The sequence below is a fragment of the Eumetopias jubatus genome, unplaced genomic scaffold (genome assembly GCF_037043125.1).
Source record: "Eumetopias jubatus isolate StellerSeaLion01/CBP00866 unplaced genomic scaffold, mEumJub1_p1.0 scaffold_7, whole genome shotgun sequence".
Lineage (NCBI taxonomy): Eukaryota > Metazoa > Chordata > Mammalia > Carnivora > Otariidae > Eumetopias > Eumetopias jubatus.
In genome coordinates this window covers 74,650,195-74,666,958 of record NW_028274813.1, presented here as the reverse complement: position 1 = coordinate 74,666,958, position 16,764 = coordinate 74,650,195, and the positions used below count along the sequence as shown (strand labels likewise).

The following is a 16,764-nucleotide window of genomic DNA, read 5'->3' as shown; positions in this document are numbered from 1 at the left end:
TAGCTTTATATATTTAGGTGTTCTCATGTGCATATATATTTCTAATTGTTATATCTTCCTGTTGAATTGACCTGTTAGCATTACATAATGACCTTCTTTGCTTTTGTGACAGTTAACTTAAAATCTATTTTTTCTTATATAAGTATACTCCTCCTCTGTTTTGGTTACCATTTGAATGAAATGTATTTTTCCATGCCTTCACTTTGAACCTGTGTGTGTGTCCTTAAATCTAAAGCAGATACCTTATAGACAGCATATAGTTGGATCTTGCTTTTTATCCGTTCAGTGACCCTATGTCTTTTGTTTGGTGAGTTTAATCTACTTACATTTAAAATAATTATTTTTAGATAAGGACTTACTATTGCTCTTTTGTTCATTGTTTTCTGTTTTGTAGTTTCTTTTGTTCCTCTTCCTCTATTCATCTTCATTTTCGATGTGCTGCTTTTTTGTAATGGAGTATTTTGATTTTTTCTCTTTATCTTTTCTTGTATTGCTACAGATTTTATTCTTTGTGGTTACCGTGAGGTTTGCAAAAAACTTCTTGTTATGACAACAGTCTATTTTGGACTGATAACAACTTAATTTTAATTGCATACAAAAACTACACTTTTACCCCCCTGACACACACTTTGTAGTGTTGTTGTAACAATTTAAGCAGATAAAATAGCCTGTCTAAAGGCCTCAAAAGAATGGAATGTGGCACATGGGAGGAAGAGTAAAATTAGTGTTTAAAAAAAGGAATGCAAAATAGGGCTAAGGAGGCAAGCAAGATTCAAACAATTCACATCCTACTATACATTGTAATAATTTGTTATTGTATATTCCCTAACCACATTAGTATTTTTTCTGTGATACATAGAATGAAGCCTGTCACATTTTAAGCTTTTAGTAATAAATGTTTGAGAATAAATACATATATCCTCTTCATCAATAGTAAAATGAGCAATGTTAAAATCAGCATCAAATCAGAATATTTCACCCTTGGAGAGACAAGTGCTGAGCTATATATGCCTCACTGGGGATGTCTCTTCTATAAACCTTCCTGCTCCCCTCCAGGTATTCTCTGTCACCTTTAATATAAATGTTTCCACCAACTTGCATGTCATCCCCCCCAATGAAAATACACCAAGATGCCATTCAGAACTGACATCAATAAGCCAGTAAGATTATTTTGGGGTATGGAAGGAGAAGAGATTCTGGGACATAGCTTTAAGATGCAAGGTGATGGGAAAAGAAGAGAAGAGGTAAAAGGGAGCCCTACTTCCAGAAACTGCTGGGCTAACTGTTCCAAGTCACCTCACCTTATAACCTAAGATTCAGTGTTCTGGTTAAGTAAGCAAATTCAATATTATACAGGAAAGATTGTAAAGAGATAAGAAGAATGAGGATAACTTTTCTTCTGTAGCTCCAATGTAGTCTTCAAGTACAGACTATATGTTTAGTACCCTGTTATCCACTGTAGAAAAAATAAGTAAGACAAAACTTTTGTCAGATCATCTGAGAAGACTATAAAAATTTCTCACAACAGGAACTGGGTAAAAGCTGGCCCATTGCTTAGAGTCTGCTCTCAGTTACTCAGTGCTTCTTCATTCTTTCCAAGACTCTGGCGACTTTCTTCCTTTGAGTACAATCTCTTTCTGCTACTGCTAACCTAACAACTTGTTCTCTGGAAATAGTAAACCACATGCAACTCCTGAGTTCACTAGGCATTTGTGTTTTTCTCATGTTTGCCCATGCTGTTCCTTCCCTGTGGCATACTTTGCCCCCAACTTTGCTTCCAAGTCGCAGATTCAGCACTGTTTTTGAGAAGATTTCTCTGACTCTGCAGGCACATTTGGACATGCCTTTTCCTAAGTCTCTGTATTATCATATGCAAACTTATATCATGGCCATTACGACACTGTGTTGTGATTACTTTTCTTTGTATCAGATAGAATCTCTTTAAGGGTAGGGATAACGTCTTTGTTCCCAAAGCACAGAGCATAGTCCCTCAAACAAACACACCAACAAACCAAAAAAATCATTTCTGGCAGTATCTATACTGAGGGAGGAGATTAAGGTGGCACCTGTTTGACAAAGGCAGAAAATCCTACTTAAGATAATGTCATCTCTCTACTGACTAATACTGAACTACTTACCTATTTCAAGAAGAGGCCAGTTCTATCCTCCTATGATTAAAAATGCATTTGGAAGAGCTAAAGTAGCTCTTCAATGTAAAATGAAATGCAGGTGACCAGAAGCAGATTTCTAATGGAGTACAGTAAAAAGAAAATCAGGATGTAGGAGAAGAAAGGTATTTTAAAAAAAAGAAGAAGAAAAAGAAGTATAACTGACTTTTTAATATTCCAGTTTGGCTTAAATCCTCATATAAGAATAATTTGTAGGAGTATCACTGATCCAAGGAGATACAATGAATGCTGTGTTTGTTGAGAGTGAACCATCAAAAGTTAGGGACAGGAGCAAGATGGCGGAGGAGTAGGAGACCTGGGTTTCATCTGGTCTCAGGAATTCAGCTGAATAGGGATCAAACCATTCTGAACACCTACGAACTCAACAGGAGATTGAAGAGAAGAATAGCAACAACTCTCTGAACAGAAAAGCGACCACTTACTGGAAGGTAGGACGTGCGGAGAAGTGAATCCGAGGCGATATTCGGGAGGATAGACAGCGGGGGAGGGGGCCTCCGCCGGCCGCTTCTGGCAAGTGCTAGAGCCGCGGAGCACAAACTCAGAACTTTTACAAGTCGGCTCTGCTGAGGGACATCACTCCCATGGCTAAGCGGGGGGTGGAACCCTCGCGGGACAGTGTGATCTCAGGACCCTCGGGGTCACAGAAACACCAGGGGTGCCTGAATGCAGCAGAGCTCCCAGGTACGGAACGAAGAAGACGGCTGCAGAGACAGAGCCAAGGCGCGGGCTCTCAGCTCGGGGTTGCCATAAACTGTGATCCGCGGCCCAGTCAGGCCACTGCTCCTCCAGTAGGGACCCAACAAGCAGCAGAGCTGGGGAGACTCCCCTAACTCCCCTGGGAGGAGCAGCGCAGGAGCGCACTACAGGGATCTGCTGGGTTTGGAGACTCCACACGGGGTCGGGTGCCAGAGATAGAAACACTCGGTCACAGGCCGGGTGAGCATGGAGTGTGGCCAGAGACCCGGGACACGGGATTGACTGCTTTTCTCTGGGGGGGGGGGGAATGAGGAGCGGTGCCCCGAGTTCTCAGTCCTCTGGGCGGAGATTGGGAGGCCACCATTTTCACCCTGGTCCTCCAAAGCTGTACCGAGAGCTTGCAGGGAACAAAAGCACCTGAGAGCAAACCCGAGCAGATTGCTTAGCTTGGACGACAGGGGCGGGGCAATTCTGCCTCCTCAAAGACATTTGGGAACCACGGCAACAGGCCCCTCCCCCAGAAGATCAGCAAGAAGAGCCAGCCAAGACCAAGTTTACCGATCAAGGAGAACGGGAGAACTCCAGCACTAGGAGAATACTGCACATAGAATTCATGGCTTTTTATACCATGATTCATTAGTTTTTCAAAGTTAATTTTTTAACTGTTTTTTTCTTTTTTCGAATTTTTCTTTTTCCCTTTTTCAACCAACATCTTATCAATCCCTTTTTAAAAATTTTTTTTTATTTTTCATTTTTAGAGTCATATTTTATCCCTTCATAGTAGTTACCATTTTTTTGGCATATATACATAAGTTGTTCTCTCTTTAAAATTTTGAGATACAGTTTCTTCTAACAGATCAAAACATACCCTAAATCACTAGTGTATGGCTTTGTTCTAGTCTCCTGCCTGATCACATTCTCTCCCTTTTTTTTTCTTTTCTTCTTTTTTTTTAATCTTCTTTCTTTTTTCAAACAACTTCTTATCTTATCAATTCCTTTTATAAAATCTTTTATACTTTTCATCTTTACAGTCATCTTCCATCCCTTCATTGTATCAACCCTTATTTGGTACATATATAAGTCTTTCTTCCTTTAAAATTTTAAAAGGCACTTTCTTCTAACAGACCAAAATACGCCCCAAATCTAGGGTGTGGCACTGATCTATACACTAGCCTGATCATATATGATCATATTCTGTTTTTTATGTTTTGTTCTGTTTTTCTTTGTTTTTGTCTTTTTTTTTCCTCTTTCTTTTTTCTTTCTTTCCCTTTCTTTTCCCCTGGTTTAAGGTCTTTTCTGATTTGTATAGAATATATTTGCTCGGGACATTGTTAACCTGTTAGCATTTTGTTCTCTCATTCCTCTATTCTCGTCTGGAAAAAATGACAATACGAAAGAAATCACCTCAGCAAAAAGAACAAGAGGTAGTATCGTCAGCCAGGGACTTACTCAATACGGACATTGGTACAATGTCGGACCTAGAATTCAGAATCATGACTTTAAAGATATTAGCTGGCTTGAAAAAAGCGTGGAAGTTATTAGAGAAACCCTTTCTGGAGAAATAAAAGAACTAAAACCTAACCAAGTCGAAATCAAAAAGGCTATTAATGAGGTACAATCAAAAATGGGAGCACTAACTGCTAGGATAATGAGTCAGAAGAGAGAATCAGTGATATAGAAGGCCAAATGATGGAAAATAAAGAGGCTGAGAAAAAGAGAGAGAAACAACTACAGGATCACGAGGGCAGAATTCGAGAGATAAGTGATACGATAAGATGAAACAACATTAGAATAATTGGGATCCCAGAAGAAGAAGAAAGAGAGAGAGGGGCAGAAGGTATATTGGAGCAAATTATAGCAGAGAACTTCCCTAATGTGGGGAAGGAAACAGGCATCAAAATCCAGGAGGCACAGAAAACCCCTCTCAAAATCAATAAAAATAGGTCAACGCCCTGGAATCTAATAGTAAAACTTACGAGTCTCAGAGAAAAAGAGAAAATCCTGAAAGCAGCTCGGGAGAAAAGATATGTAACCTACAATGGTAGAAACATTAGATTGGCAACAGACCTATCCACAGAGACCTGGCAGGCCAGAAAGGACTGGCAAGATATCTTCAGAGCACTAAATGAGAAAAATATGCAGCCAAGAATACTCTATCCAGCTAGGCTGTCATTGAAAATAAAGGGAGAGATAAAAAGCTTCCAGGACAAACAAAAACTAAAGGAATTTCCAAACACGAAACCAGCCCTACAAGAAATCTTGAAAGGGGTCCTTTAAGAAAAGAGAGAGCCTAAAAGCAGCAAAGATCGGAAAGGAACACAGACAACATACAGTAACAGTCACCTTAGAGGCAATACAATGGCACTAAATTCATACCTTTCAATAGTTACGCTGAATGTAAATGGGCTCAATGCCCCAATCAAAAGACACAGGCTATCAGATTGGATTAAAAAACAAGACCCATCGATATGCTGTCTGCAAGAGACTCATTTTAGACCCAAAGACACCCCCAGATTGAAAGTGAGGGGGTGGAAAACCATTTACCATGCTAATGGACACCGAAAAAAAGCTGGGGTGGCAATCCTTATAGCAAATTAGATTTTAAAACAAAGACTGTAATAAGAGATGAGGAAGGACATTATATCCTACTTAAAGGGTCTATCCAACAAGATCTAACAATTGTAAATATTTATGCCCCTAACATGGGAGCAGCCAATTATATAAGGCAATTAAAACAAAAGCAAAGAAACACATTGACAACAATACAATAATAGTGGTGGACTTTAACACCGCCCTGACTGAAATGGACAGATCATCTAAGCAAAAGATCAACACGGAAATAAAAACTTTAAATGAAACACTGGACCAAATGGACTTCACAGACATATTCAGAACATTCCATCCCAAAGCAATGGAATACACATTCTTCTGTAGTGCCCATGGAACATTCTCCAGAATTGATCACATCCGAGGTCACAAATCAGGTCTTAACCGGTACCAAAAGATTGGGATCATCCCCTGTATATTTTCAGACCACAGTTTTGAAACTAGAACTCAATCACAAGAAGAAAGTCAGAAAGAACTCAAATACACGGAGGCTAAAGAGTATCCTACTAAAGAATGAATGGGTCAACCAGGAAATTAAAGAAGAATTAAGAAAATTCATGGAAACCAATGAAAATGAAAACACAAATGTTCAAAACCTTTGGGATACAGCAAAGGAAGTCCTAAGAGGAAAGTATGTAGCAATAAAAGCCTTTCTCAAGAAACAAGAAAGGTCTCAAGTACACAACCTAACCCTGCACCTAAAGGAGCTAGAGAAAAACAGCAAATAAAGCCTAAATCCAGCAGAAGAGAAATAATAAAGATCAGAGTAGAAATCAATGAAATAGAAACCAAAAGAACAGTAGAACAGATCAACGAAACTAGGAGCTGGTTCTTTGAAAGAATTAACATGAATGATAAACCCTTGGCCAAACGTATCAAAAAGAAAAGAGAAATGACCTAAATCAACTAAATCATGAATGAAAGAGGAGTGATCACAACCAACACCAAAGAAATACAAACAATTATAAGAACATACTCTGAGCAACTCTATGCCAGCAAATTAGATAACCTGGAAGAAATGGGTGCATTCCTAGAGATGTATCAACTACCAAAACTGAACCAGGAAGAAATAGAAAACCTGAACACACCTATAACACTAAGGAAATTGAAGCAGTCATCAAAAATCTCCCAATAAGCAAAAGCCCAGGGCCAGATGGCTTCCCAACGGAATTCTACCAAACATTTAAAGAAGAATTAATACCTATTTTCCTGAAACTGTTCCAAAAAATAGGAATGGAAGGAAAACTTCCAAACTCATTTTATGAGGCCAGCATTACCTTGATCCCAAAACCAGACAAAGACCCCATCAAAAAGGAGAAATACAGATCAATATCCTTGATGAACATGGATGCATAAATTCTCACCAATATACTAGCCAATAGGATCCAACAGTACATTAAAAGGATTATTCACCATTACCAAGTGGGATTTATCCCTGGGCTGCAAGGTTGGTTCAACATCTGCAAATCAATCAACGTGATACAATATATTAACAAACGAAAGAACAAGAATCATATGATCCTCTCAATAGATGCAGAAAAAGCATTTGACAAAGTACAGCATGCTTTCTTAATCAAAACTCTTCAGAGTATAGGGATAGAGGGTACATACCTCAATATCATAAAAGCCATCTATGAAAAACCTACAGCGAATATCATTCTCAATGGGGAAAAACTGAGAGCTTTTCCCCTAAGGTCAGGAACGCGGCAGGGATATCCACTATCACCACTGCTATTCAACACAGTATTAGAAGTCCTAGCCACAGCAATCGGACAACAAAAAGAAATCAAAGGCATCCAAATTGGCAAAGAGGAAGTCAAACTCTCCCTCTTTACACATGATATGATACTGTATGTGGAAAACCCAAAAGACTCCACCCCAAAACTGCTAGAAGTCATACAGGAATTCAGTAAAATAGCAGGATATAAAATCAATGCACAGAAATCAGTGGCATTCCTATACACCAACAACAAGACAGAAGAGAGACAAATCCAGGAGTCGATCCCATTTACAATTGCACCCAAAACCATAAGATACCTAGGAATACATCTAACCAAAGAGGCAAAGAATTGGTACCCAGAAAACTATAAAATACTCATGAAAGAAATTGAAGAAGACACAAAGAAGTGGAAAAACGTTCCATGCTCATGGATTGGAAGAACAAACATTGCAAAGATGTCCATGCTACCTAGAGCAGTCTACACATTCAATGCAATCCCCATCAAAATACCATCCACTTTTCTCAAAGAAATGGAACAAATAATCCTAAAATTTGTATGGAACCAGAAAAGACCCCGAATAGCCAGAGGAATCTTGAAAAAGAAAAGCAAAGCTGGCGGCATCACAATTCCGGACTTCCAGCTCTATTACAAAGCTGTCATCATCAAGACAGTACAGTACTGGCACAAAAACAGACACATAGATCAATGGAACAGAATAGAGAGCCCAGAAATGGACCCTCAACTCTGGTCAACTCATCTTGAAAAAGCAGGAAAGAATGTCCAATGGAAAAAAGACAGTCTCTTCAACAAACGGTGTTGGGAAAATTGGACAGCCACATGCAGAAGAATGAAACTGGACCATTTCCTTACACCACACTCAAAAATAGACTCTAAATGGTTGAAAGACCTAAACCTGAGACAGGAGTCCATCAAAATCTTAAAGGAGAACACAGGTAGCAACATCTTTGACCTCAGCCGCAGCAACTCCTTCTTAGAAACAGCGAAAAGGCCAGGGCAGCAAGGGCAAAAATGAACTATTGGGATTTCATCAAGATAAAAAGCTTTTGCACAGCAAAAGAAACAGTCCACAAAACCAAAAGACAACCGACAGAATGGGAGCAAATATTTGCAAATGACATATCGGGTAAAGGGCTAGTATCCAAAATCTATAAAGAACTTACCAAACTCAACACCCAAAGAACAAATCATCCAATCAAGAAATGGGCAGAAGACGTGAACATTTTTCCAAAGAAGACATCCAAATGGCCTACAGACACATGAAAAAGTGCTCAACGTCGCTCAGCATCAAGGAAATCCAAATCAAAACCTCAATGAGATACCACCTCACACCAGTCAGAATGGCTAAAATTAACATGTTAGGAAACGACAGATGTTGGCGGGGATGTGGAGAAAGGGGAACCCTCCTATACTGTTGGTGGGAATGCAAGCTGGTGCAGCCACTCTGGAAAACAGTATGGAGGTTCCTCAAACAGTTGAAAATAGAGCTACCATACGATCCAGCAATTGCACTACTGGGTATTTACCACAAAGATACAAATGTGGGGCTCTGAAGCGGTACGCGCACTGCAATGTTTACAGCAGCAATGTCCACAATAGCCAAACTGTGAAAAGAGCCAGGATGTGCATTGACAGATGAATGGATAAAGAAGATGTGGTATATATACACAATGGAATATTATGCAGCCATAAAAGGAATGAGATCTTGCCATTTGCAATGACGTGGATGGAACTGGAGGGTGTTATGCTGAGTGAAATAAGTCAATCAGAGAAAGACATGTATCATATGACCTCCCTGATATGAGGAATTCTTAATCTCAGGAAACAACCTGAGGGTTACTGGAGTGGTGGGGGTGGGAGGGATGGGGTGGCTGGGTGATAGACACTGGGGAGGTTATGTGCTATGGTGAGTGCTGTGAATTGTGCAAGACTGTTGAATCACAGATCAGTACCTCTGAAACAAATAATGCAATATATGTTAAAAAAAAAAAAAGAAGAAGAAGATAGCAGGAGGGGAAGAATGAAAGGGAATAAGTCGGAGGGGGAGATGAACCATGAGAGACGATGGACTCTGAAAAACAAACTGAGGGTTCTAGAGGGGAGGGGGTGGGGGGATGGGTTAGCCTGGTGATGGGTATTAAAGAGGGCACACTCTGCGTGGAGCACTGGGTGTTATGCACAAACAATGAATCATGGAACACTACATTAAAAACTAATGATATAATGTATGGTGATTAACATAACAATAAAAAAAATTTAATAAAAAGCTAGAGACAAAAGTAGATTGTATCAAGGTGAGCGTTAGAGCTGGAAGGAAAGCGATAGATGTGGTGACGGAAAAGACATAATATACATCTTAATTTCTTTATTAAGGATCAGAAACTGCTGGGGTAATATGCATGAGTGGAGTGTACTAGTGTGCAAGACAAAACAGATGAGATCTCTGGTATTAGCCCAATCTAAAAACTCATCTTCAGCTTAGAATTCTGGCCTAATGTTGGCAGGTTTGTTTTTGTTTCATTTTTTAAGAAAATCTATCAAGCTGTATTTTCTTATGAAATCTCCCATTATCTAATTTTATTAAATTAGTTGATTTCTTAAAAACTTTTGAGGAAAGACAAAACATGTTGCGAATGCAGTCTGTTGACTTGCAAACTCTGCTAAAAGAATGATAAGAAAACCAGGATAGAAGTTGCCCCAAACTTGCCCAAACCAGAAGCCTAGTAAGTGGTATAGAGCTGAGTTCAGATTAGACAACCAGGTTTCACTAGTGATATTCACAGACCCCACTCCAAGAGTTCTTATTCTTGTGTGTACCACAGACCCCTCTGAGCATCAGCGAAGCTCACAGCCTCCTCATCAGAATATTGCAAACACACAAACTAAATACATAGGAGCATAAGGAAAACCAGTTACATTGAATTATAGTTATCATGTGCTATGTAGACAGTTTAGGGTTTAACTGATTCCCCAGGAATGGGCTTTACCACATAAACGCCCAGGTAGAAATTAGATATTTATCCTACAGCTTCAGGGATATCTTAGCCAGATGAAATGTCTGACTTGATGCTATAACTGCATGGTTACAATTTCAGTAGTTTCTTAAACAATATTTCTACCAAGTCTCTAAATAAACTCTTCCCTTATATTTTCATAAATGTGGACAAAATCTTTCTGCCTGTAGTTGTAACTTTATTAATGTGCTAAATATAAAATTGAAACAAAGATGATAATTTTTACTGAAGAATGGAATTGAGACAAAAGGACATTTTTACCTTAAATTTTTCTCATTTGTCTGATTGACCCTGAGGCAAGAAGGAAGAGTTTATGATTTGGTTTAAAATGAACTAGTAATTTAAACTAGAATATGGTTTTATACCTAACTCCAACACTACATTTCTTCATAAACTTCTTCCACATTATTTAATTTCATATATTAAATATTTGGCTTGGAGATTGTGTTGAAGCCTGTTGAAACCTTAAAAATCCAGAATAAATGTAAGAAGCTATTAATACCAGTAATGCCAAACTGTCTAAATCCACCATAACAGATTGTTTCCTAAACTATTTTCACATACTTTGTCAGTTCAAAGAGATACAGCCTATCAGTATATTGTTATTCATAAAAATCACAAAGTATCTGGCAATCTAATCTAATTTTTTTCCAACTACCTGCCATGTTAGCAATGGAAAAATGGAAACTGTTCTTTTGTTTTTCTGCCATATGTCTTAAGAAGCCACAAAGAGACATCCTAAAACTAGAATATCAAATTGTGTGAGCTACTGGTTTCACCTGAATGCAGTTATTCTTTCAAGTGTAAAGGCATACTACTCACAAATAAGATGCATTTTCAGTCTGAGTCTGTGCATTGTTAGTCTATTCTGTCTACTTTCCATAAAATAGTCACAACAAACAGTATTTTTATTATCTTCACAATAGAAATGAAAAAGGCTAGAGAGATAAAGTGAATATCCTAGGATAACACAACTAGGAAATGACAGATCCAAAATTTAATTCTGAGATCTACGTATTTTTAGAGAAATGAACTTTGCCCCTTCCAGTGATTCAGTCTTGAACCAGCTCTATGAATTCTCTGCATCTTAGGTTCTTCATCAGCTGTTAGGGAAATGATTTGGTCAGCTGATTTCCAAAGACCATCTTGTAATAAAAATTATCTTTAACACAATCAGTAATAAACCAGAAGAGAGAGAACTGTGCTATATGTTTTTTAAATTAGTTTCATCTTTTCTTCCTATAGCCTACATTATATTGAAAAGGAGAAACAAAACTCATACTAAGACTAATAATATTTTGGAATATTTTATTTTGGAAATGACAAACTTGTCATGAATTAAGTAGTTTTCCAAACATTTAGTCTGGATATTAAATGAATTCATCATATCTCTGATATTCAGCCAGTTTTTAAAAGTTAATCAGACTTGAGTGGTCTACTTTCTACAGTTTAAACTTCACAAATGGCCACTTAATCAGTTATTTCCTATATTAAATATCAAGTGTGGTAGTGATGTGTACACTTCTTAACAAACCATATTGTTAAATTTCAGATCCTCCAAACTGTTCTGTTTTGTTCAAAGTTGACTCAGAACTCGAAACAGTTGGATGTAATAGATCAGAATTGTTCAGCTTTATTCCAAAGAATCTCTTCACAATATGAATTTCCCCACAAAAATATTCCCAATGCTATGAAAAAAAACCTCACTATACCCAACACCCTTAAAGTTCTGCAAGTGGACACCATCAGAGTACCACAGGGCTGCCACTGAGTGGGAATACTCTGGGTTAGAAGATAAGAGAACAGTATTTTATCTCAGGCTTCTCTAAATTGATTAAGTTGATAGGATTCAGGGATATATGAAGCCCTGAATTTGTGTTTTGATGATATGTGCATTTTTCTATGAAAATAACCTATAGATTTCAACAGATTTTCAAATGTATCTATAATCTCAAAAGGCTTGCAAACATCTCACTAAATTTTAGGCAAGATATTTCACATCTCTCAACCCCGGCTTCTTCTTTTTGTGAGTTTAGACTACAGGACTTGAAGATTCTAAGTTTAATTTTCCATTGCTATAAGGACTAAACTGATAATGTAAATCTCAGACAGGAGATTCATTGCACTGGGCATCTTGGGGTAGTTTTCCCAAGATTCAAGTTTTGATTATTTAGGTTCTTTTTCACAGCTGTCTTCACTTCCTGATTTCTCAAGGTGTAGATAAGTGGATTCAGAAAGGGGGTGAAGATGGTATAGAAAACAGACAGAACTTTGTCTACCAGGAAGTTGGTGAAAGGCCACACATAGATAAAGATACAGGGCCCAAAGAACATTAACACAACTATGAAATGTGCAGTGCAGGTAGAAAAAGCCTTAGATGTTCCTGTGGAGGAGTGGTCCTTGATTGTGACAAGAACAATGATATAGGAGGTGAGCAAAAGCAGAAAACTTCCAAGAGCAATCACACCACTGGTAGAGATCATGAAGATTCCAAGAACATATATATCTATACAAGCAAGCTGGATGACCAAAGGAAGGTCACAGAAGAAACTGTCTACAACATTGGGACCACAGAAGGGTAAATAGAGGGTAAAAGCTAACTGGCTCGTTGTATGCAGGAAGCCCACTGTCCAAGAGGTTACCACAAGCCCAAGACACATTCTTTGGCTCATAATTGTTGAATAATGGAGAGGTTTGCATATGGCAATGTACCTGTCAAAAGACATGGAGATCAGCAGCACAATCTCAGTCCCAGTGAAGAGGTGCAAAAAGAAGATCTGAGAAATGCAGCCTTCAAAGGAGATGGTCTTACGCTCAGCAAAGAAGTCCATGATCATCTTTGGAGTGGCAAAGGAGGACAGGCACATGTCAATGAGAGACAGGTTGCTGAGGAGGAAATACATGGGGGAGTGAAGGTGTGGGGTGGATAGAACTGTGAGCAAAATCAGGCCATTGCCAAACATAGTTATCAAATAGAAAACAGAAAAGATCACAAAGAAAAAAGTCTGGAGCTCAGGAGAATCAGTAAGTCCAAGTAACACAAATTCAGACACTCTAGAATGGTTGAACCCCTCCATTGATCTGCACTGCTCTGTAATGACAAAATAAGACAAAATGACATAGCTAGAAAATGTGACACTTTTATAATTATGTATGAAGGAGTTATGATATCAATTAATAATTCACCAGAACATTGATTACCTAAAAGCCAACTATAACTATCTCAGTAAATATTTTTCCTTTTGGAACAAACTTAATAGTTGCTATCAGATAGCACTTCAGATGGACAACTTCTTGGTTTTGACCAACATCTCAGTACATTTTGGGTTATACTTATCATATACCCACACAATAATATTCCCATTCTGAATACTGACTAAAGGAGTTACATAATCCATGTTTATAGAGTAAGATTACACTAAGTTAGTGTGCTCTACTTAATAAGTCAGGTATATAAAAGTTTAAATGAGGGTTGAAATCTCCAAACTTTCTGTTAAACAACAACAATAAAAATATAATTATGTCAAATCCATTATTGTTGAATGCTGGATGTAACTAATAGTTTAACATAACAATTTCAGAAGGCCCATTAAATATCCTATGAGGGTAATAAAGATTATTTTAGTGGTCTAAAAGCTACAGAAAAATCCAGTTCCATTATTACTTAACTTGCAAATTTTCAAATTGTTTTGTCACTATTGATAAGTATTTTTAATATGTAATGTATAATTTCTTAATTCCATAAAATTATTGATAACTAAAAGGTCTACCTGAAACATATGAGTTATTCTCGACTTTATTTTATGATCTCAAACATTTAAAAAAGAGAGAATATCCCTCCTTTACATCTTATGATATTCCAACAAAGCTATTTTTTTAGACTAAGAAAAAAGTAGATTCTAGGACTGAGCCAGGAAATATACAAGATGAGTGTTGGGCATCTTGTAATACCAGAATATAAGATGCTCAAGACAAAACAAACAAAAAGCCCACTTAGGTGGTAGTATTTCATAGTGACACAGGAGCCACTGGGGGAAGAAAACGACACTATAAGGACTCAGATTCATTTTTGAAAATTGAGTTTTTTATTTGCAGCACATCGAAAGTGCTACAAATACCTTCTATGATGTTTTTCATTTAAGCAACCTCCTGTTTTCCCATTACAGAAAAATTTGGCTTCATCCTCATTTATTTGCACATACTCAAATTATTCTGTCAATATTTTTTTAAAGATTTTTTATCTGTTTGACAGACACAACGAGAGAGGGAATACAAGCAGGGGGAGTGGGAGAGGGAGAAGCAGGCTTCCCGCTGAGCAGGGAGCCCAATGTGGGGCTCGATCCCAGAACCCTGGGATCATGACCTGAGCCAAAGGCAGACGCTTAACGACTGAGCCACCAAGGCACCGCTGTTCTGTCAATATTGATAAATATTTGTAAAATTTATCAGAGAACAATATTCCAGAAATATGACAACTGAACTGTGGCAAAGTAGTTAAAAGGGATAAGTAGTAAAAGAGGTAAGTAGTAAAAGGGGTAACCTGCTGTGTGACCTTGATCATACCTGAGTAGCCTCTGTAAGATTTGACATCTTTACCTGAGAGAATTAAATTAGATAGCCTGTATAAAGCATATCTCCTGGACAACATTCAAGAACTCTCTAGGTTTCAAAATCCAGATTTAAGAATACTGCTCAGAAATAATCAGCTTGTTTTATTTCATTAATAATAATAATAATAATTTCAGTAAAAATATTAAAATCTAGTTTTAATTCAGGAATTTAGAAAAAAGATATGTGCTTATAAAATCATCTCATCTTTTTGAAATTAAATTACTTCTTTCCAAATGAAAATTATAAGTACCTTGATGTATTAAAAATCTCAGCCTCACTCATTTGAATATTTGTTCTATTTTCCTAACTTAATAATGTAATTAGTAATGAGAATGAAAACTATTATACCTAATATATATATATAATATACCTAATACACACACACACACACACACATATATGTATATATAATGAATATATTGTATATTCATTATAAGTGAATAAACAGTTGCCAGGTTTTTTCTCCTTTCATTTCCCTAAGGGTATCTCTAATACCTATTTAATGAAATCATCCTTCTTTATGACTTCAAGTTATATATATTTTTTCTTTACTACCCTTTCATTATATTTGCTTATGGAATTATTAAATGACTTGTTTTGCCACCTGATGAACACAAACCATGACTGCTTCTCAAGATCCTTAATATTATTTCCAGCTTTTAACCTACCAGCTATACATCAGGAATCAAAAACACTACATCCTTCAAGATTCAGAAGCCTACTGAAATCACCACGGTCCTTAGTAAGCATCAGAAGCCAGGAGTATGGATATATCATTTTCCCAGTCCTGGTATAAAAGCCTCTAGAAAGCAGCAACATTTAGGAGCTGAGGGATTGGATACTCCTCTCTACTTGCAGTGGGAGTTATTACAATGTTGAGCTGACTTTTCCCAAAGTTGCAAGGATTGTGGAGTGTGTCTTTGCTATTTAAAGTGAGGATACACACTCATGATGAAGCAGTGTTCATTAGAGTGTGTCTTTGCTATTTATTTTTTCTTTAAATTTTTTATTGTTATGTTAATCACCATACATTACAACATTAGTTTTTGATGTAGTATTCCATAATTCATTGTTTGTGCATAACACTCAGTGCTCCACACAGAACGTGCCCTCCTTAATACCCATCACCAGGCTAACACATCCCCCCACCCCCCTCCCCTCTAGAACCCTCAGTTTGTTTTTCAGAGTCCATTGTCTCTCATGGTTGGACTCCCCCTCTGATTTATTCCCCTTCATTCTTCTCCTCCTGCTATCTTCTTCTTGTTTTTTTCTTAACATATATTGCATTATTTGTTTCAGAGGTACTGATCTGTGATTCAACAGTCTTGCACAATTCACAGCACTCACAATAGCACATACCCTCCCCAATGTCTATCACCCAGCCACCCCATCCCTCCCATCGCCCCACCACTCCAGCAACCCTCAGTTTGTTTCCTGAGATTAAGAATTCCTCATATCAGGAAGGTCATATGATACATAGCTTTCTCTGATTGACTTATTTCACTCAGCATAACACCCTCCAGTTCCATCCACGTCATTGCAAATGGCAAGATCTCATTCCTTTTGATGGCTGCATAATATTCCATTGTGTGTGTGTGTGTGTGTGTGTGTGTGTGTGTGTGTGTGTGTGTGTGTGTGTGTGTGTATACGACCTCTTCTTTATCCATTCATCTGTCATTGGACATCTTGGCTCTTTCCACAGTTTGGCTATTGTGGACATTGCTGCTATAAACATTGGGGTGCCCGTACCCCTTCGGATCCCTACATTTGTATCTTTGGGGTAAATACCCAGTAGTGCAATTGCTGGATCGTATGGTAGCTCTATTTTCAACTTTTTGAGGAACCTCCATACTGTTTTCCAGAGTGGTTGCACCAACTAGCATTCCCACCAACAGTGTAGGAGGGTTC

General features: G+C 37.8%; 1 protein-coding gene across 1 annotated transcript; it reads right to left on the bottom strand.

Moving 5' to 3' along the window:
* Positions 1–12,362: 12,362 nt before the first annotated feature.
* Positions 12,363–13,322, bottom strand: LOC114221434 (olfactory receptor 4K2-like). The gene has a single exon (XM_028119554.2). The coding sequence runs from the start codon at positions 13,320–13,322 to the stop codon at positions 12,363–12,365; it is 960 nt and encodes a 319-aa protein (XP_027975355.2).
* Between the last annotated feature and the right edge of the window lie 3,442 nt (positions 13,323–16,764).